A 22,754-nucleotide genomic window follows, 5' to 3' on the forward strand; every position below is an offset into this window, starting at 1 on the left:
AGTGGATTCCTAGCCATTGTGAAATAGCTGGAAATGAACCGGCTGACGCGGAAGCAAAAAAGGCGCACACTGACGGAAACGTTATAAAAATTCATTTTTCCCGGTATGACCTTAACGCCTTGCTCCATAACTCCATCAAAACTTCTATGGCGCGACATTGGGACAACCCCAAACATCGGCAAGAGTGCCTCCATAGACTTGACGCTGGTTTACGATTCCGGCTTCCACTTCGGTTGCAGAGGGGCCAGGAAACACTCATTCATCGATTACGGCTGAGTGTGGCATACACCCACCGATACTTTCAGAAGATTAGACAAGCACGGGACCCTAACTGTAGCGTCTGTCACACTCTCGAGACAATAGCTCACGTACTTTGCGTGTGCCCTCAATAAGCGGCCGAACGAAGAACACTCAAGTCTACTGTTGACTGCTTGGACTCCCGCCCCTTTTCGGAAAAAAAGCTTTTGGGCGCCTGGAGGGGTGTTGACTGTGCCCAACGTGCCATAATATCACTTTTGAACTGGTTTAGACGATCGCCTCTAGAAACCGTGAGACGTGCAGACAGTGCGAAATGTGTTTGCGCAATAACTTTTTGTGACAAGATTACTTTTTTGTGTGGACAAGATTACTCTTGCGTGTATTGCGTCTACAGTGCGCAACCGCATATTGGACAACGTGTATATAGTAGTTCATTGTACTATACCATAATCACCCGCCACCTACCTTTCCCTGTATTTCCCACTTCCCCTTTCCCCAGTGAGTAGCAGGCTAGAGACACGCTCTCCAGGCCGACCTCTCCCCCTTTCTCTTCATTAAAATCTGATCCTCCTCATACAGAGTCAGTTTGAGGTTAGGGAGTTGACCTTGCTGTTGTTCTGTGGCCCAGCTTAGGCGACTACAGCAAAGCGCCGAACGAGTTCACACGCTGCTGTATCGGCCAATAACCGGAAACGAAGGACGCAAGTGGGTTGGTTCCGCGAAGAGGGGACGCAGGAAACACCCACGCGTGGACAGAAATCGGATTAGTGGCTGTGCCGTAGAAGAGACACTAGATCTGCACCCTTGCTCGGGAAAAAAGGGTAGACGGTCCGAGCTGAAGGAGAGAGAGGAGAGTTTCGGGCTTGGACTCGGACAGACGTCTCCGCGTTTGAATAAAGCGTCACTTTATCAGAAAAAGGCTCTTCCTTCGCGCTGCCACCGTGCACTCGAGTCATCGAGGGGCGCCGACTTCGGACCTTAAACACCCTCTCTCCTTAACTAGTGCTGAAGCTACCAGAGGATAAAGGGAAAGGAAATTAACTAGCGCAGTCGACAGGATCGGACAGCCCGCAGCGAGGAAGGTGCTTAAGTCCGGTGAAGCTGACTGGACGCTCGCAGCAACTTGGACCTGCTAGTACGCTGTGAGAAGCAGTACTGGCGTCCCGTACGAGCCTGCCAAACAACATTTGCGAGACTGGAGCTGAGCGGGACGAGAGCTTCTGCGCGTCAAGAAACGAGGGCAGAGCCGAAGGACTTCGTTGAGCGACAAAGGATGTGCTGTGGAGTTCTGCATCAGGAGCAAGGCAGCAAGGAACGTCGACGCGACTGAGCAAGGCAACGCCAGGGGTGGCCCGGTGAAGGACTACGTCACGACGAGCCTGGGTGACAAGACTGACGCAGCTGACAACAACACCGGGCGACGCATCACGACAAGGTGAGGCTCGTTTTGTGCTCTTTCTCGAGGTCCCTTTCACCGAATGCACTTGCGTTCAGGCACACTCTGGGAGATGGCGGATTCAAATGGAAACGCGATGATAGGTGAGAGTGTGAATGAATCGGATCGCACCCGCGAATCGATGCTTGAGACAGGAGCGTTAAAGCTCAAGCTAGAGCTGGAGAAGATGAGGTCGTCGAGTGCCTCGTCAGAGGAACCGGACAACCGGAATCAGCACACCGGAATGGCACGATGCGCGAAAGAGTTGAAAGCAGTCCTTTGCCCCCATGCCCACTAATGAGCCAATGATTTCCGCCTGGTTCAAGAACGTGGACGCTCTTTTTGCGGCATTGAGTGTACCTGAGGAAATACAGGGCACTATTATATTACCATTCTTAAATGAGAAGATGCGAACATTCGTTGCCAATCAATAGGAGGCTGGTGTAATGCGTTACTCAGACCTAAAATATAGGGTGTTGAAGGAACTGCGGGTGACTCCAAGTGAGTACTGCAGAATGTTTCTCGAAATCAAGAGGGAAGCTGACGAATCTTGGGGCCAAGTTGCGGCACGCCTGGAGACAATGCACACGTACTACCTCAGAAGTAGAGAGATGCTGTCGTTTGAGAGTCTGCAGGAATTGCTGATAGCTGATAGGCTAAAGCAGTTAATGCCAAGTCATCCCCGCTCACTGGTCACCCAGCAGCAAGTAAAGGGCTGGTTGAAAGCCAAAGACGCACAGTTAGCCGCAAATTTCGATGAAAGTCTGGACGTTAGCCGGAAAGGCAATTACCGCGGTACTGCATCAGGAAATTATACTTATAGGCAGCAAGCTAAAGAAGCCGCTAGGTCCAGCTTCAGCCCTACTTCTGTCGTGTGTTTTGGATGTGGACAACGGGGTCACCTTAAAGTAGATTGTGACTCTTCACATAACACTACTGCCAAGAAAGCAGAAGTTTTGCGCGTAGCTCCCCAGAATGAGATCAGTTGAGAGCGCTGCCATACCACTGCGTCACACTGCCTTTGGGAACAGCCCACTGACGGGTGACCCGAGAATCGAGATTTTAGTATAGGAGACAAACCCTGCGTCGCGCGCATTAATTCAGGTGCAGATTTCCCAGTGATACGAGCGAATGAGGTATCGGCTGAGATTTTGGGTCAGAGCAGCGGCAGAATAAAGCTAACTGGTGCTTTTGGACAGGGTGTCACCGCACACTTAATGTATGTGCCTCTCGGTGTTCCGTTCCGTGCGGCAAGGCGGAAGAAAGCCATTCTGGACGTTATTCGGGGCACAAGAGCTAACTGAGGAGGTAGTCGAAGAGCTTTGGGGAGAAATTCTTGAGAGGAGAAGCAAGCAAAACAAATGCGCGAAGAGGAGCAGAAAAGGCGAGAAGAGCGAGATCATGCTCTTAAAATGAAAGAACTGGAAATAGAGCAAATTCGAATCAACTCGGCGCGTTCAAATCCCTTTTCCAGTGGAGACGATACGCCTAAACTGAGAATACAGAACCTGGTGCTACCGCACAGGATAGGCGGCGATATCGCACTTTTTCTCGTGAATTTCGAACGCACGTGTGAAAAGATAGGGCTGGACGAGAGCCTTTGGTCTCAAAAACTTCTTTCAGTTGTCCCAGGAGTGGCCGCAGAAGTTCTCGCACGCTTGTCTAAAGAAGACTACGAGAACTATGGAAAGGTAAAAGCCGCGCTTCTTCACAAACACGGCCTCTCTGCCGAGGCATTTAGACAGCGGTTCAGACAGGCAAAAAAGGGCAGCGAGTCGCACACTGAGTTCGCGTACGAGTTAAAGTCTAACTTAAAAGAGTGGCTCAAAAGTGCAGAAGTTTATGGTAACCACGACGAGGTGCTTGAATGCATAGCACTGGAGCAGTTTTACCGAGTTGTTCCAGAAGGAGTTAGACTTTGGCTGCAGGACAGGCTCCCAGAGGTAGACCTAGAGAAGGCAGCTCGGTTCGCGAAGGAATATTACACGCGCCGAAACTTCCAAGAAAAACCTATTCGGGAAGATAGGATAGATAAAAAAGTACTATTCTGTAAAGCGGTTTTCCCCTCCAAACCCAGTTTTGCCGTATAAGAAGTCATCCACGAGCGACGAGTTCAGCAAGGGAGCATCGACTAAGGCTGAGGTGGCGAGGGAACGGCTAGCAGAGACAGCCCAGTCGGTTGGGGCCGCTAAAGCTAAGGCAGACGTAGAGCGCGCGTTCGAGGCCCGGAGATCAATTATCTGCTTCCGTTGCAACAAGGAAGACCATATTTCCTCAAATTGCAAGGATCAAATCGCGTTCGCCAGCATTAGCCATCCAGACGAAAATCTGAGGCTGCTCGAGCCATATATACAGGAGGTCGTGGTAAACGGGAAAATGTGCAGGGCACTTCGCGATTCCGCCGCCACCATGGATGTTACTCATCCATCCTGTATTTCTCCCGGGGGCTATGCAGGGGAATGCGCCTGGATCAGACAAGTCACAGAAGAGCAGAGCGCGTGCTTGCCAGTTGCCAGGGTAACCCTCGAGGGCGCTTTTGGAAGGTTGCAAACGGAGGCAGCCGTGAGTCCAAGTTTACCCGAACACTTTTCATATCTTTTTTCGAAGAAAACGGTGCAGATTTTAGAAAAGTATGGCCGGTCATTCTCTACCAGTCTCGCTTGCATGGCATTAACGCGATCGCGGTCACGCGCCCTCTCAAAGAAACGTGAAACCTCATCTTCAAACGAGGAAACTGACAATGTAACGTCCTCACAGCCTAGGCCGGGATATACGGCTGATGAAAAGCAGAGGACTCAGACCTGTGACGGATCAATTACCGGATCAGTGACACTGGGTGAGGAGCCTTTCGAGACTCGGGAAAACGGAGTACCTAAGGCTGAAGTGGAAGGTTTACTGCTTAGTCCCGCATCCTTTTGCTGGGAGCAGCTTAGTAGGATTGAGCGAGAGGCGCTTATCGCGGCACAGAAAAGTGACTCTTCGCTAACTGTGCTGCAGGCCAATGTGAATGAAGGAGTGGTCTGAAAGAACATCTCGTTCTACACTAGGTCAGGTCTCAAGTACCGGAAATATCAGGATTCCAAGGGTTGTACATACAACCAACTCAACTACTCGTGCCAGAAAAGTACCGACCACATCTTTTAGAGTTAGCGCATGGGAATGCTTGGGCGGGTCACCTTGGTATCAAGAAGACAAAGGCTAGGCTAGCGCAAGATTATCGCAACTTTCACGGCCTATAGGGGGCGCCACCTTAAATCCAACATGGCTGTCCGAGAGATTAGGAACTAGAGCAGCCGGCTCAGTGCTGCGGTCGTCTTGCTCAGTGACATGTTGTTTCGCGTCGTCATGTTTAGACGTCATGTCGTCATGTCTCTTCAATTTACACGCCCGCTGTCGTTAGCCTGCGTAATGGCTCACATTGGGTGAGCAGAACGCAGGATTCGAAGCCTGCTGGAAGGCGAGGAAGTCCTAACGCTGGTCATCTTGTGTGCTGCGGCATAAAAGCAGGCACGTCGACGTCTGTGACAGTTGAAGGCCTTTGCATACAAACTTCGCGGCTTCGAAGCAAACCACACGAGCTGTGGATTCAGTTGTACGGCGACGGTGTTATTAAGAAAAGTGACCGTGCTTTCTATTTGCTATTCCATTAATTTGACCTCTTTGAACGGGTACCATGAGTTTTTATACGGTGTGGTGCTCTCTGCAAGTTGTTACTTAGACCGCTTGAATAAGCCGCCGTGTCGAGAAAAAAAAACCCTTCCTGGTGTCGCGCGACCGAAGTCCTTTACATCGACGGCGTGAAAAGCGGCTCTAAAGCAGTGTTTTGTGTGCGAAAATTTCTTGTCTAGTTATCCCTGCCTGTGTTCACAAAGCTGGATGTTGAACACCAGAAGTTAACAAGAAACCATATCTGACCGCTTTTGCGAGCTAATATAATAACCGTTCACCGTTGTAATTTAGTTACTGCGCTTTATGCGTGCTGTGCAAGCTACAGTTTTGCGGTAGTTTTACAGCCTGCGTGAGTCCTACCGCGTCTTGCCTATAGACAGATCAAGCGATATACATAGCCGATATTTACCGGTCCGCGGCAATGCTCGCTTCATTCTTCCAGTTATCTTTAAAAATAATATACACGCAGATCAGCTGAGGGTTCGCTTCGCGAACACTGCACAGTAGTTTAACGTTTGTTGGACAAGGATTTGTTACCTTACGAGTGCAGTCATGCGCACCTGTGCACACGTTGCAGCCGAGCGTCGAAGTGGCAGACGAGGTACGAATTCCAGGTCCCCCTAAGTCTGCGTCACTTTTCTTCGATGCACAAATGAGAAACTCATCTCTCTGTTCGAAAATGGTGGAATGTCAAGCCGGCGTTGCAGAGCACGAATGCATGAACGAGAACAAGAAATTTTGAAGCAGGTACAAGGCTTCACGGAGAATGTTTGCGCTCCAACGCAGCCGCAAAGGCATGAGTGGCAAGAACGCAAGCATCATTCATCCTACAACACATTTGAGTTAAGATTGCGCATTATTTCTTTCCCTGCACGTAATATAGTGTTATGCCTGCGTCTATAGCGATTTCAAGTGCTCGGAATCGTCACTCATCTGTCTTATTCCAAAAATGTCCTCCGGCATGAAGTGCACACTACAAACCTTCATCGCTTCTGTGACAGCTTTGCCGATCCGCAGCTTAATAAATTTCTTCCTCATGGACGCAGCCGGTGGGAATGAGTGAAGGCTCACATCACCTACCGCATAACTACCGCTCGGCACCCATTGCGGCACGCAGCAAATACGGTTCCTTCTATGTTTGCTCATTCTGAGCATGTTAGGTGTCCTTCAGGATCTCGCGGGAGCTTTGAACGCGTTAAAACATCAACCAAAAGTGAAGGAAAAGCGTACACAACACCAATGCGCTACCCGAACGGGCGGCAGCCAGCGGCGAGTATGATCTTTCGATTGTTTCCGGCCACCGCCGCACGACGGCGCCACCGTACGTGAAAGTTGCGAACTGTAAAGAGGTTGAAACTTGTTCGGTCATGCGACGCATGTCAGCAAGATGGTAAATCCAATGACAAGTGACAGATTTTCACTCGGAGCAAGACAGGGCAAAATATAAGCTTTCTTCGATCGCCTCTGCTGTGTCTTGCCTGCTCAAATGACTGTTAGGAATTGCTTTGCAATCTATTCTTTAGCTTTGCCATTTGTTGGGCGTGTTGGTAAATTGAAAGCATATTTAGCGCCAGCAAACAAGGACGTAAGGGAGACGACAACACAAAGCGCATTGTGTTGTCGTCTCCCTTACGTCCTTGTTTGCTGGCGCTAAATATGCTTTCAATTCTTTAGCTGTTTATTCTCTTTGAATGTGTCTTCTTGGAGAGCACTATTTGTGGAGGTCTGTATCCCGGGCTCTTTATCGGGTGCGTGTTTCGTGTTTAGTATAATAACCGTAACGGTGCTGATGAGAGCACAGAGGAGGTTAGAGCGTTTGTTTTCATGGAGTTTGGTCTGGCGCTGTGGAGGGCATTGGGAGGGTGCTCACTTTCACCGAAGTGGTTGGCGTTGATTTTCGGTCACTCCGTGAACTTTATCAGATCCAAGCAAAGGAAAGACCAGCGGATTAAATGCCGGCAAAGCCATCTTAACCCCATCAAGGACGCCACTCAATCAGCACATCGGCGGGGGTGTTGTTGTGCCATACCATGTGGCTGTCATCGAGGCGACGGGAGCTGCCGTACTACGTGCACCAAGTGCATATCAGCGAGGCGACGGGAGCTCCCACTTCTCCGCGACGAATCAAGAATTCGACACGGGAGGCGACTTCAAGAAGCGCCCAGCCATCTCCGCGACGAATCAAAAATTCGACGCGGGCGACGTCATCACCCTGCGCCGCCTGGTTCCTGCCGACGAGGGGTCGCAACAGAAATTGAAGGGAGAACCGGCCCATTGTGAACAGAGAGAGTCGCTTCCAACCGCCCAGTCGGTCTGTTGCGCTCTTACAGCTGCTTGTATAGAGTGCCTCGATGTATGTCCACTATCTGGAATTTTATAAAGTTTTCGTTTCTTCTTCGTCTGCAGAAAGAGCCTGTCTTTCGTCCTCCACCCCGAAGTCACAACCGTATGTGCCACTGGGGAACATTTATTTTTGCGATTATCTTTGGTGGGATCAATCCCAGCGGGTATATGCACTGGGACCACTGTGTATGGGCCACTGGGTTTCTTTGCTTTCAATCTCATAACTTGCCATCACGAAAATTGCATTTTACTTAAAAATGTAAATGCTGACGTGCATAATATATACATAACCATTCCCAACACAACTATTACATTGTTCATACAACCGTTCTCTACAAACAATGCATTACCTAGACGTCAACTAGGGCTAGGTCAGCCAAATTTTAACACTTGACGTTCCTTCCAACTTTGATGATCGCGCCCCTGCACAATGCATCAACACTGGCCTTCTTGTTTCCTATGCTAATCCCCAGAGTACAGTGGTCAAAGTGGTGTCGGGATCGTGTTGATTCGGTCTTTAGACCATGCCGAAGAGGACAGCGCTCGGGCTGACGTAGGCGATCTCAGCAGGCGTCTTCAATAAAAGAAACGCGGTCGTCTGGGAGGCACCCAGTGTATCTTATTACGATTCCCCTTGCGTTACCAGTGTGTTGGCAAAACATTGACAATTCCTCTTGCATTGCACAATGGCGCATACCCGAAGAAATAGATTTTTAAAAATTGATAAGACCGCGCCAGCCGACTCACTTGGCTATCGCGCACGGAGGGGAGGAGCACCGGCTCCAGGATGGTCTCCTCCTTGTCCACGCGACGGCTCGACCCGGCGGACTGTGGGGGCGCCACTGAGGGATTTACCAGGAACGGCCGTACCTGCAAACCGACAACACAACAGACACACAGTGAACTATTGCACGCAAGTCGGCAGTCAGAATATCCCCTCATGGTGATGCCTATACAAGCTACCCTTCCGAGCCCGAACTGCGTAGGTGTGAAGGCTGCGAGCTGGGCTTTTTCAGAATGACGAAGTTGGGCAAGTTGGTAAGGATGAAAGGTCCCAGAGAAAAGCAGGCGTGCAAGCACATGCGCAAGTAGAATGCGAAGGATAACACAAACGCCGACTACGAGCCGGAAAGTCGCGCAGTGGTGCGGATAAGTTTCGCGTCTTGCTTTATCGCAACTGTGCGACTTTTCAGTTGATAGCAGTGGCGTAGCAACAGGGGGGGCCGGGGGGCCGTGGGCCCCGGGTGCAAGGGGCCAGTGGGGGGGGGGGTGTCATATGCGCCTGAAGACACCCTTTCCGCCCGCTACACCCGGGGGGGTGGGGAGGGGTGACAGGAGACCTATGGGCCCCGGGTGCCAGACGACCTAGCTACGCCACTGGTTGATAGTCAGAGTTTGTGCTGTACCTCACGTTTTACATGTGCCCGTGCTTGCACGCCTGACTTTCCGCACCACGAGTGGTCTTTTCGGTTGCTGATCGCTAAAGGAAAACAGAGCAGGCATCAGGCCATGTTGGGAGCGTTGACTGGCTCACACGGCCGTTAAGGCCTCTCCGATTGGCTCGAAACGTCAACATGGGGAATCTGACCGTGTCAAGAATAGGTCTCCAGGACGGACAACGAGCGAGCACAAAACAGGGCTGAGAAGCACCCGCGAGTGTGCTGCACTGACGGCAGCTGCAACCTAGTCTTTGGCCTCCGGACGATTGGCCGGCCTTTAGCGCGGCTCGTCCTTTCTGCCCTCGCCCAGCTGCCCTCGAAGACATCCAGCACCTCTTGTGGTGTTCCTCCGCGGCTACGCTCACCAAGGCCTCTTCAAAGCGGGGTTACACCTAAGCCGCCCGCCGGACAACCATAGGTGGGATTTATGTTCCCCTTTACGTATCACTGCTGGAATACAGTAAAGGCAACCACTATACGTGATATCTACATAGTGCTTGTCTTGGTTTGCTTTCTTTGTCGAAAATATGTAGTTTATCGCACGAAGAAAACTGCGTACTTCGGCCAGTACAGGTGAATCAACTGAAGACACGAACCTTACTGGTACTAGGATCAGAAATCTGGATGGCGATGTGGCCATTTAGACACGTCACTAATTAAGTTCCAGTCTTAATGCGAAGCTTTCTTTGGCTCTTCCCCACTTTCCGGGAACGAGTAAACTGGACCGATGCCGGTGGCAGTGCAATCGAAGGTGGCGATTTGGTGAGCCGATCCTGATGCGCTCGCGCCCAGTCATCGCAAGGATTCTTGGTGTGGTTTTGGACGCAGACTTACCCGGATGCAGCACCGCGTCACAACCAAATAAATTTAACCAACAAAGTTAACCAATTAGTGTCCCCAGCAGTATATCTCAGAAGGTCTCCACTCAAATTTGATAATCGTCATTTGATGATTTCTGCCCATTGTTCCCATTCTTGTTTACTTGCATTTCGTTTTGTCATTTCACTTTAGGGCAGTTGTTACAACAGCGAAATTTATGCCGTGCAACATAGTGCAATCTCGTCTGAGCAGAACTCATAAGACCAGCCCCACTATATATATATAGTGGTATCTATAGCACCACTATAGATATCAGTTCTTAAAATGTGCTACGATATATATATAGCGTTCCACTTACCAGTTACCCCTGAAGCCTTAGCCGTTCGAGACTATATATTAACTGGAACGACAATGCATATTTTTATCAGATTTTGAGGACATTTATCTCAAAGCTGCTGCTGCCACAAGGATTTCTGTTAACCAGACATGATTTCACTGCTACTAGTTTTCAGTTTTGCAATTGCAACATGTGATCTATACAGCGTTATTCAGTGAATTGTTTTACTTAGCTATCTGGACATAGCGACTTGCCGTGCAAGTTATATATCCTCCGCCTCTTTAATCCAGCTCAGCAGGCCGACTGTTCTTATGTAATTCATTTCATCTCTTCGAAAAGCGTTAACATTATTGCCACTCTCTGCATGTTCAACCTATCCTCATTCTCTGAATAGTGCCAGCTAAACGGACTCACCCTAAATTCATCAAAAACTGGAATGTTGTCTTCGCTTATTCCACTGATCGTGCAGGGTAGACGATGGTTGTCCAAATAAGCGACCTCGGTGTGCTTTTTGGTGGGAAGTTAAGCTTCCCCGCCCCACTCTAAGCGCGTAGCATTACGGGGCCTGAGCGCACTCAGGTCAGTCTGAAGGCTTACTTCCCTCCCTCAAATTGCTTACATCAATCTGTCCCCCATTAATTGAAACTCAGTAGCGTGGCATGGCGCGAGCCATTCAAATAATGCTTCATTTGGCATGTGCAAGAAAAAGGTTGGCGAGTATATATAAACAACTCTTTCCAACTTCACGCACCAGCGACATTTCAAACCTGAATGATCGCTCTACACTTCCGTCACTTAGCTGCAGACGTAGTCGAACCGACGTCCTCTTTTTATACAAAATGATTCACGGAATTATTACAGGTTCAGATCTACTAGATTCTGTTTCGATGCGGGTTCCGCAGAAGACTACCAGGGAATGTAGGCCATTCCACGTTCCTGCCTCTTTCAGCAGACACTCGCCTCTACACAGGGCGCAAAATCTTTACAACTGCCATTTTCTCCATTTGTATATCTCCCAAAATATGTTGCCTTCTTTCTGTTCCGACTTTCGCACTTTCTCTCAAGCCTTCTCTCTTGCTTCACTCCTCTAATGACTTTTTATAGTTTCTCTCTTCTTCCCTATATGTTATCCGTCTGTCAATTGTGTGCGATCGCTGTGTTGTTCATATGCAGTTATTTATGCAATTCCTTTTTGTGCGCTTTTTATTCTATTTTCTTATTGCAACAACTATTATATGCACACACCAAGCGAATTATCGGCGTCGTCGTACGCGTTTGCCGTGAGGCTGCGCATATATTTAGGTATACGTATGTTATATGTCATGCCATGCCACATGACGTGCTGCATTTGCGGGTTAAATTGCCCCACTTTTTTTATCACTAAAGTTGCTCATACCAAGTCTTACATTCTTGACAAAATTCTTCCTCAGAAATTTGAGAACGTTAGCCCACAAAGGTTAGGAACCATAACACTGACACAGCACTTGCATTGTACCTTAAATGTTCCCAGAATATTAACTATTAAGAGTGCGACACAAAATCAAACGTCAAATTTGAAAGTGATATAGTTTTAGTGGAACGGCTCTTGTTAGGCCGCGCTATCTCTGGGATCGGCCCACGAGAAAGGTCTGAAACATACCCGATACTTAAATGTGGCGGTAGGTCACTAACAAAGGCTGTGTATTAAATAAACATAAATGAAATTGTCCTATGGAAGGATTTGAACAGAAACAAAGCCTGATGCTCTAACCGTAAGGCCACTGGCGCGTGCCACAGTAAACACTCCGCGTAATTTTTAGCCATCACCAGTAAATGCACACGGGAAATGCTGTTCCTTTCGTTTGGGTATGTTTTCTGAAGGACGTTACCTCACATGAACTGCACGATTTCCCTTTGCGTCAGAAATTGAACGCCAGGCCGCAGGGAATGAAGCACAGAAGCAACTGTATTCTAAGGTCTCAGGTTAGGCACATTTTCTTGCTGGAAGGAATTGTAAGAAGAGCCTACGCAGACCGCGCAGACCCTTTCGGCTTGTGCCATCGTTTTCCCACACGAAGTAGCCAAGGCGCGGTGGCCAGAAGAGCACCCGTTCGTGCGCGGTGTCCGCCACGAAGCACCGCGTCCCTCGAATCGCGCAAACTTGCAATGCCCCCGCGTGTTGTCAGAAAGCCGGCCGAGGAGCTCCAGCGAAACGCTAACGAAGCAAGGCAGGCCCGCGTACGGCGCAACAAAGACCACTCCGTTAGTTCAGATGCAGAAACAATAGAGACATTTAGCGTGTCCGCTATTCCGGCAAACCGGGGCGGTTTGGGCGGATTACCGGATGGTCGGGGGCGTAAATGTGAGCGGCCAGATTGGTGGCGCCATCTGGTGGTGCAAAGCTCAACCATCTAAACACAGAGCCAATTACTATATTCTTCTTAGCTGGGGTGTAAGTTTTCGACAGCGGTGTAATTGTGAACACAATTACGCCGCTGCCACGATTTGCACCAGCAGCGAAGCATAATAAAGTAGGTTACTGCAATTTTAGTTGTGCGTTTGTCTGATTAAGCTCTACGACACCAGACGGCTGCACTGCTCCGGCCGCTCACATCCGGTAATCCGCACAAACCGTGCCGGTATGCCGGAATAGCGGACAAGTCTCATGTTGCGTGTGTGCCGCACGCTGCAGCTCAATGACGGAGGCGCCCGGGCGTGGCGCGCTGCGGGAACAGGAGGCCGAGCGACGTCGACAGAAAACGCGAAGCACTCGTCGTGCCCGCCGTGAGCCGGCCCTGTACTTCTGACCGATGATGGTCGCGCTCATCGAGTTTTCCCTGTTCGTGTGTCCGCATCACGCGCCACACCACGCGTGCTTACCTTGTTAGCTCGTACGTTCACTGCCATTCGTACTGCCGCTGCGAGCCTTAACACTTCGTGTAACATTCCAACATGATGCTATCGCATTCATTGCTTCGCCCTTATGGCGAAACTGTGATTTTATCCCATAAGTTTTACTCGTACATTTTTACCTTCGTTTTTCTTTTCTGTGCACCAGCACCCAGACCTCAGCGTGGTTTCTGGGCACATTAAATAATTGATAATATTAACAATAATAACTGTAATTATTATTACTATCACGATTTTTCTTGTTGTTGTTGTTGTTGACGTCGTCGTCGATTATTATTAAACAGATACATTGGAATGCGACGCACAACCCTATTCACGCATCCAGGCAAAAAATAACTTTAAAAAACACGAGCAGTGACTCGCGCACGAGTTGTTCGTGACACGAGCTTACTTCCTCGTCTTCTGCTATTTCCTTCAGCACGTGAATGCCCCTCAGATTGACACGTCCGAAACGAGGCTAGCTCGAAGAATGCGACAACAGCTACGCTACAGTGCCTTAGTTATGGTTTCTTCCGGCTGTCGACGTGCCAGCCCATATTCGCGGTGCCAAGAAATCTAAGATGGAGGAAGAAGATATGGATATCGCTAGATTCTGCAAAATTCCTCCTAGGAGTTTCATGGAAAATAGAAAAATAATGGAAAGTGGCACAATAATCTCTCCGGTAAAGCCATTTGGGGCTTCACATTAATCAGAAAACGTTAAAGATGAGAGGGAACCCTGACTTAAGTCATCGACGCCGTAGTCATTCTCGCCAGACGGTGTCTTCGTCGACATTTAAAACTAAAGAAAACACTAAATCAGTCCCTATTGATTACGTATTGTTTCAAAACTTTCAAACGAAGGATACGGACACCTTTTTTTTTTCTAATTTCGCACTTAAACCTCGGCGCCGGAACATCAGTGTGACGTCATGTATTTCAAACTAGATTTCCCTATTTGGACGGTTGTGGCTCTGCAAAAATTATCGAAGGTTGCCAAGTTAGCTCGAGGCAAACTCCAATGCCGCTTGTTCAAATACATGTAAAACACAGAAACGCTTTTCTGAAATGACCCCTTGACCAATTTAATTTAAGTTTGTGGTATTTGAGAGAGAAAGCTCAGTTCTATGACTGTCGGAAGCTGGCTTTTTATTTAGGGCTTGGAACTTTTCAGACTGCCGAAAATTGGTATACTTAAATATATATATATTATAATCACGAAAGTTTAGAAACGTGCAACTCTGCTCCAAGAAAAGATGTCGCTGTTCTGCAAACTGCATCTGTTGAAGCATATAAAGCGGACAAACTTTGTGCGTGAGCATGCGGCTTACGTAAATTTGCTACAGTGTTTACAAAAATATTGCAAAAGTTCCTATTCACATATAAGGGTGCAATTAAGAGCCATGCATAATACATCAATTTGGTCCGCTTCAGATGTGTTACTGGGTGCAGTTCACAGAAATATATCACTAATCACTGATGAGTTACAAATTTATAAAGATGGTTGTGTTGTTAGATTTTCTTTCGATTTTCAACGATTTCCGGTTTAAAAAAATTGATGGCCTAAACCGAAATTTCGCTTCGAACATTCGCTAGATTTTAACTACTCCGTTGAAATGCAACACCGCCACCAAATTCGGTACAACGGTTACCGAAAGAAACCTATTTCTCCGTTCCCCACGTATATTCCTTAAATACACAGTTTTGTCTCCCCCTCTTCCTCATTTTCCAGGAAAGCAATATGTTGTTTTCCTCTGTGTTCGCGCTATAACGTCCACGTCTCCAGCTCACGCCTGCGTGCTCTCCGACAACGCCGACTTTCAAAACTTCACTTACTTGAATGCGCCACAGGCGCCTGGCGGATGGCCAGGAATAAGGGGGTATCCCAGTGCGCAATAAACTTGTATGGGCACGTTAACGTATGCACCAAGCACGCATCAGATAAGGCTGTTCTTGATGACACGCGCTGCTTGTGTACAACGCGCACATTTCTTCGTATCATTTTGCGTAGTGTGTGTGCGTGTCTCGGACGAGCAATTAGCTCTTGTTTTGCGGACGTCTCGTGGTGTTCCTCTGGTTATTTCAGCCTCAAAAAAAGCTTTTAAATTTGCGCTAGAATATGCCATTGAAATCGAACGAGGCTCACACAGAAGGCACGATAACCTTTTCGTTAAATGTTCCGCTGAATGGTACAGTACTGTTCAAAATGTCCCATACCACAGCGTGCGCGAACGCGGTGATTTCATGTCCTGCAGCACTGTCTGTATCTGACTCTACAATGTTCAGCAACGGGGAAAAGAACGTCGTGTGTCGGTATCATCGGCTTCCCGTTGTAAAGCTTACTTCACGAGTCCCGCAACCAGTCCGAATATCAACGCATTCTCGTACGCCATGGCTTCTGCACATGCCATTCCCGTGTTGCGGCAGAGCGCACGTCGGCGTAGGTCCCGTGAAAGGCCGCATACGGCAGCACGCTCATAATGAGGACAAGCGCGCCAATTCAATGTAGCCCAAGTTTATCTGCATTTCTGAGGTATGCTTCTTGTCAAGAAAAACTGTCCGAGGCAGCAGCGGTGTGCTAATCAAAACTTCCGATCACTTTTGTTTTTCTTGTTAAGTGAGGAAGAACAGAAGCTACATGATATCGTGCATCACGCCGCCGTCTACGGATTCTTGATCGCCAAGATATGCACGTGCGAGTGCGTGGTGTATTTTTTCTTTTCATCCATATGCGCACATGTGACAAAAGAAATAGAAGTGCTCGCTTTGTCTCTTTGTTAAAGGGACACTAAAACGAAACAAAGAATCAGTTTAGACTAATGAAGCATTGTTTGAGAACCCTGCAGGCAGTCATTTCAAAAAAATAGTTTGATTATTAGATGAGAAAATGAAGGTCCAAAAATCAGCATTTGAATTTCGCGCTTAAACCCCAGCGCCGGTACGTCAGCGTGACGTCAGGGATACCAAAGTATGTTTTCGCATTTGGGCAGCGTTGGCTGAATAAGGGTTCCCGAAACTTGCCATGTTTAATATTTGGTTCCTTTAGAACACAATGTAGCCAACCTGTACCGCTATATTGACACGTGTACTTGTCTTCATCAGGCGACACGTTTCACCGTCTAACAAATGTTATCGCACAGTGCAGGACGCGCTTGCATGTGAGGGAAGTTCCTGGAATGTTATCGATGGTTCCATCCAGTGTCTGTGACCGAACCTTGTGTAATCTGATTGCATGTGTGCGCGACGCGAATAATGTAGAACTTTGTGGAAGGCGCGCGGGTCCCAGCGATTAACCTGGAACATTCGACAATTGACGTATAAAAGCCGAGGCGCTTGACCCGTTGATCGGATTTTCGACGATCGCCGACCGTGTTCGCAGCTAACGTTGTGCTGTAAGTGCAGCCTGTTTTGTGAGCACAGGTTCGCCCAATAAAAGTTAGCTTTGTCGTTCACAGTATTTCTACTGTGTTTTCCAACGTCACCACCACGTGACAATATATAATTAGTAGGCCCTAGAAGATGCCATCAAAATCCAAGACGTCACAGCCACCAGGTGCGGGAACTTAAGTAAGCATCGCCACCCGTATTTCGTTCTTGCGCTTTTTCTGGCTTACCAAACATCTTATTGTTGTAAGAGTGGTGTTTTTGGTGTTGTAGAACGGTAAGTTACTGATGCAGAAGAAATCATTTTGCACTTTAGTGTCCCTTTAAGCTATAGTGCTAATTCATTTCGACTGTTATGCAACGACTATATTGATCCAGCAGCCAGCTCTTCAGAAGAAGCGTCTGCTCGCGCATAAAAGGCTTGCAGCGTTTTGCTGACACGCTCACCAAGCACCTCAGTGCGCACTAGTTCTGCGCGCACTCAGGTAAAACATGCACTCTTCTGCGTGTTCCAATGACACTATAGCTACTTTTCTGCCAATGGTCAGCGTGCCTGAAACTGAAACATTTGACTTAGTAAGTGAAACCAAATCTGATCTTTGCTGCCACGTTAGAAGATGATTCAGCACATCTGACAGATGCAGGTTAACAGGTGGTTAACAGTCCCAGCCAACTTTAGCCAGAGTTTAAAAATATGCGAATGCCACGTAGCTGGTCAGAACCAAGGTAATATTGTTTGCCGTCAGTTGGAAATATTCAGAGTATTTTTTCCATTCCGTCTAACTACATTAGTTTTAATTGATTAATCAACTTCTCATATATAGTTAAATGAAAAGCCTCAATGAGAAAATTGTAAAGCAACATGAAAAACTCCCGACACAGCTTTCTGTTGCTAAATACGTGCTACATAGAAGCGTTTTTCCAGGAGTGAAAGCCCGCAAATATACGCACAATTTTAAAAAAAATTATGGGGTTCTACGTGCCAAAACCACTTTCTGATTATGAGGCACGCCGTAGTGGAGGACTCCGGAAATTTCGACCACCTGGGGTTCTTTAACGTGCACCTAAATCTAAGTACACGGGTGTTTTCGCATTTCCCCCCATCGAAATGCGGCCGCCGTGGCCGGGATTCGATCCCGCGACCTAGTGCTCAGCATATACGCATAATTGCAGCGTGACTGGCCACTTGAGTCACTTTGCATGTATTCGCAGGCTTTTTTCCCGCTCAGAAAAAAATGTTTATGTAGCCATATTGAGCAACAGAAGGCTGTATTGGGAGTTTATCATGGCGCTCTACAATTTTCTCATTGACACTTTTCATATAATTATAATATTTGAGAAGTTGATTAATTAATTAGGACTAGTTATGTAATTAGCTAGAATGAAAAAATAATCTGAGTATCTCCAAGTGACGACAAACAACATTACCATGGTTCTGTCCAGCAATGTGGCATTCACATATTTTTAAACTCTGGCTAAAGTTAGCTGGGACATCCTGTATATCAAAAGCAACATAGAAAATGTAGTTCTACACCTTGCAACTTATAAATCTGGGTTATAAGTTAAAAAGAAAATTAAAGAAGGAAACGACACAAGAAAGGAAAACTTCCTTTTGTTCGTCAAAACAACTAAATTTATTTTGATCATCAACACATACAAAACAAAAACAAAAAATGCAGAATGTTCACAACTGTAGAAAGTGTAGACAGAGAGAGAGAGACAAATGTGTCAGGTAAATTAAGTCTGGTTAGTACGTTAACAATTACAAAAGGTTATGATACACTGCATCACTGACAGAAATAAAGCAAAATCATTGGAACAAGCCTTGTGCATGATCAGCAAGCTGAAGGTTGCTGCAATCACAACTGCCACCAGCAATGGTGACCATCTTTAGTGCTGTGCCATAAGCTGCAGCCCTGCAAACTCCCTTCTGAACGCGGTAAATGTTGAACATGCTCACTCGTCATGCAACACGGAATTTCATGTCGAACAGAAAATGGTGAACAGAGCCACTGATCTATGGCATGCATTGTGACAAGAAAAATAAAAATATTTTTGTTCCAATGCAAGGTTCCAAGGCTTTCACTGTGTAACTAGCACCACTGCTTCACAAACATTGATCAATAAATAACAATATAAGAAAGATCACGATGATCAGTATGCTAACAAAAGGCATCAAACCTTGCTGGCCCATCTGTCTCAGTAGGCAGTACACATTGTATGTCAATGTGATAGAGAACACGATTTAGACTACGGATGCTAAATGCTTTTGCATTTAACCAATGGGATAAAGAAGCACCACTCTTAGATTTGGTAACTGTCCAGCATAAACCAGCAAGTCATGTTTCAAGTCATCCTTATTCAATAATTACTGCTTCAATATTCAATAGGTGTTCTCTTTCCCAGTGGTGCCCCCTGCACATCAGATGTCAATGCTACAGCAAGTACCAAGCTGAAAGTTCGAGTTTGTCACAACAATTCAAAAATGCAGCCCAGCTAACAGCACGTACAATTACACCAGCAGCAAGAGTGCCTGGAGACATTCAAATGATCTCGTTGCTAAAATACAAATGCACAAATGCATACTTAAAGCTGTGTTCTATATGAAAGCACAAGAATATGTTATCAATAGCCATGGGAAGCTGATACATAACGATCTTGTTGGATGCAGATGAACATATTTGTGCTCCAGGAGATACAGGCTACACTTAAGAGCGGATTAACCCCTTCAGTGTTTTAGACAAGCTCAGCTTGTCAACGGCAATAATCTCATTTCCAAAGCGACTTGGATGAACAACACACGTCAACTTTGTTTTTCTTCTACTACATAGAAGGCTGCAGTGTCTACACTTGAAATCCATGGTTACTTCACTCTTTTTTCTTTCATTACGTACTAGATATCAGCACTTTTTCAGTGCCTTGAAGGCTGTGTTGATTCATTCTTTGTATTCTACAACACAGGTAGAAGTCATTTCGTCAGCACTGAAAAGGTGCATACATTGCAATCTTTGTTTTCTACTACATCGATAGCAGCACTTTGTCGGCGCTCAAAAACCATGTTTTCGGAATCGCACACTTTTTGTGCCTTTTAGCATATTTGGAACAATCTGGCGTGAACATGCGCCATTCTGTGTTTCATCAAGTTTCACACCACTCGTGACTTGCCTTAGAAGTGCAACAATGGATGAAAAGCTTTCTTCAGTGAAGAGCTTTGTAGCAGGGTAAAATAAATCTTTTTTTCTCATTTCTAACAATGCCATTTATGGCAATGACAAGTACATAGATATTGCATAGTGAAGTGGTAAAATGAGGTTTTTATGCTTAAATCATGAAGCAAAATGGTTGAAAAAGCTTTAGAAGGGTTTTTGATGGAGTGAAGTTTGAAAATAAGCCATTAAATAAAAAAATTTGGAAGACACTTAAGCTTCATCTTTAAATCTTTAAGAGCGAACCGCGATAGCATTCAAGGATCCCTGACTGCTTTTCACACTTCCGGGCAACTTCAGCTTATATGTAACCGTAATGTTTACTGGGAAACATTGGTGGTGAAATCCATGCACGAAAGCAAGCTTTCTGGTAGAAACGCAGCCTCTTGCGTGGGACAACCTTCTGTTATTGTTTCGCTCTTGATATTTCAGTCTGAGAAGATTTAATATAAAAGGTATGCACTGTCAATTTTTTGTTTCATGACATCTGTTTCTGGGCTGCCATTCTCAAAATTCCAAGGAATACTTTGTAAAGAATGTAAGACAAGGTATGAGCCACCTTAATGATAGAACAATATTAGTGCCGTATAGAATGCATGGTTCGGGATGATTTTTTCGGCCGTCGACGCCAGCGCCGACGCCTATGCCAACACCAGGTATTCTGCAATATGGCGCCCTTAACACTATAGCGCTAAAAGCAAAATAAGGTCACTTTGGGTCAAAATAATAAAACACTTAAGGGGTAAACTACCTCTAATGCTGGCAAAGTAAATCCAAAGAATAATGATCTGAGGTAACATGCATTGGTAAAAAGTAAAACAAACAAAAGAAAGTGCACATGAATACCAACCGTGATTATCACCTATCCAACAGGGATGCACACATAAAAGGAACACATATTTCTTACCAACCAGCTGTTGTCTCGAATAAAATATGCGAATTGCATGCTCCATTACACATGTAATAGAGCACCTGCAATCATGAAGTACTGGCCAGTTCTACAAATCCGGGCCCCCAATGCAAGATTTACATACCTTTCCTGGCAAAATATACACATAATGTAAAAACTGGAAGATTCTAACATGATCATCATAAGCATACCAACACTTCCACCTCCTAAATGCTGGCTTTAATTTTATGACCTATCAGTGCCTGCTACAGCTTCGCTCAAAGCAGCTACAGGTGAAGCAGCTCGGTGCCATCAAAAAGCATAAATGCCACACACTGACGACAGTGCAGTGATGTGTTAGTTGAAGTGGCTAGTGGCCTGAAAGACTGCACAGAGCGCACATGTGCAGGAAATACCAATAAAGCATGCAGAGAGAGAGAGAAGGAAACACGAACAGCCAGAGTATTCTCCACACTGTCATGTGACTAAATTTGACAGCCTGAGCATGCACACGCCGAGCTCGCCATTTTTACCCAGCCTCGTCACACCATTGATACTCATAGTTCACCTGCATTTGTGCCTTCATTCACTTTCTTTTCACAGATACAAAGCCCACTCCTCAGAACTGGACCATGCCACATCACCTGTCATCACAGACACACCAGCGAGTGTAAAACGCCAGCGCCCAAAGTGACAATGTTGTAAGGAAAATAACTACTGCTTTTCGATTTGCTACAGCTTCTGGAGCAAACCAGCACCAGAAGGAAAACGACACAAACTCGCCCCTTGCCTTAAAGCTACAAAGTCAACTGGTACACAACAGTGCTTCTTACTAGCACAATATGGCTGAACACTTTACAAAGCACTATAATTACATCACACATGAAATGCTTTGCAATTCTCCAGTGTAGTAGCACACAGCACCTTCTGTATGCTGTTTCTTTTCCATTAGTGCTGTTTCCTATACATATTCTCGAGTAACGAAACCTTTACCATCAAACTATTACACTTGGGCAGTGATTGCGCTTTGTGGCACAGTGAAAACCATCTTTGTACAGTGGCTATAAAAGGCACCACTGCAATACCACAACATACTGGCATAGTGCTCACAGAGCATACAGATACGAGGTGTAGCAGAAAAGTATTGAGACTGGCAACAATGGGAGCAATCTGACAGTGATGCTGGTGCCCCCTTCACATAGTTTGTGCGTCAGCCACTCCCAGACGCTCAGTGAAAGCGTCAATCTCATGCGGTAAACATGCGACCCTAGAGAGCGCTATAAGTGAAGTTGTGTTATTGTACTGCGGTACAAAAATGGAACGGCGAAGTTTGGAGCAATAGTGTGTCATTAAATTTTGCGCCAAACTTGGTGAATGTGCGAGTTTGACCCAAGAAAAGTTGCAACGAGCCTTTGGGAAACATTCCTTATCGGGAGCACAAGTTTTTCAGTGGCACAAAGCATTTTTGGAGGGCCGAGAAACAGTGGAAGACAAACCTTGCTCAGGGAGGCTTTCAACATCGAAAACTGAGGAAAATGTGGAAAGAGTGAGGGCTCTTGTGAGGTCAGACTGTCAACTAACGTTGAGATTGACGAGTAGTGTGCTAAATCAGAATCGTTTTATCCTTCATCATGTTGACTCAATATCTGGGCATGAGAAAGGTGTGTGCCATGTTGGTGCTGAACAACCTCTCCACTAAGCAGAAAGACAATCGGAAGAACTTGTGCCTTGACCTTTTCAACAGGATAGAAAATGACCCAGGCTTCTTCAGCCATGTGGTCAGTGGTGATGATTTATGAATTTTCGAGTACGATCCAGAAACAATACGTCAAAGTAAAAAGTGGCACACTGACACTTCTCCTGAACCAAAGAAAGCTTGAGAGAACAAATAAAAAATCAAGTTAATGCTGATTTTCTTTTTTGACAGTAGGGGGATTGTTCACACAGAAGTTGTCCCCGAAGGACAAACTGTCAAGCAAGTTTTTTATAAAGAAGTCCTTGAAAGGCTCAGAAAGAGAATGCTTCGTGCCAGACCAGACATTTTGGCCACTTGGATGCTTCACCATAACAACGCCCCTTGTCATACGGCCATCTCCATCAACCAGAT

The 22,754-nt window shown here is 46.5% G+C and overlaps 1 protein-coding gene across 1 annotated transcript in view; it reads right to left on the minus strand.

Annotated features, from left to right (window-relative positions):
- Positions 1-22,754, minus strand: part of Ack (activated Cdc42 kinase) — a 116,519-nt gene that overhangs the window by 20,549 nt on the left and 73,216 nt on the right. The window contains exon 7 of the mRNA XM_055066337.1: positions 8,453-8,575. Coding sequence (XP_054922312.1) covers positions 8,453-8,575 — 123 coding nt within the window. The remainder of the gene's footprint in view (positions 1-8,452; positions 8,576-22,754) is intronic.

Source organism: Dermacentor andersoni, chromosome 6 (assembly GCF_023375885.2).
Source record: "Dermacentor andersoni chromosome 6, qqDerAnde1_hic_scaffold, whole genome shotgun sequence".
Taxonomy (NCBI): domain Eukaryota; kingdom Metazoa; phylum Arthropoda; class Arachnida; order Ixodida; family Ixodidae; genus Dermacentor; species Dermacentor andersoni.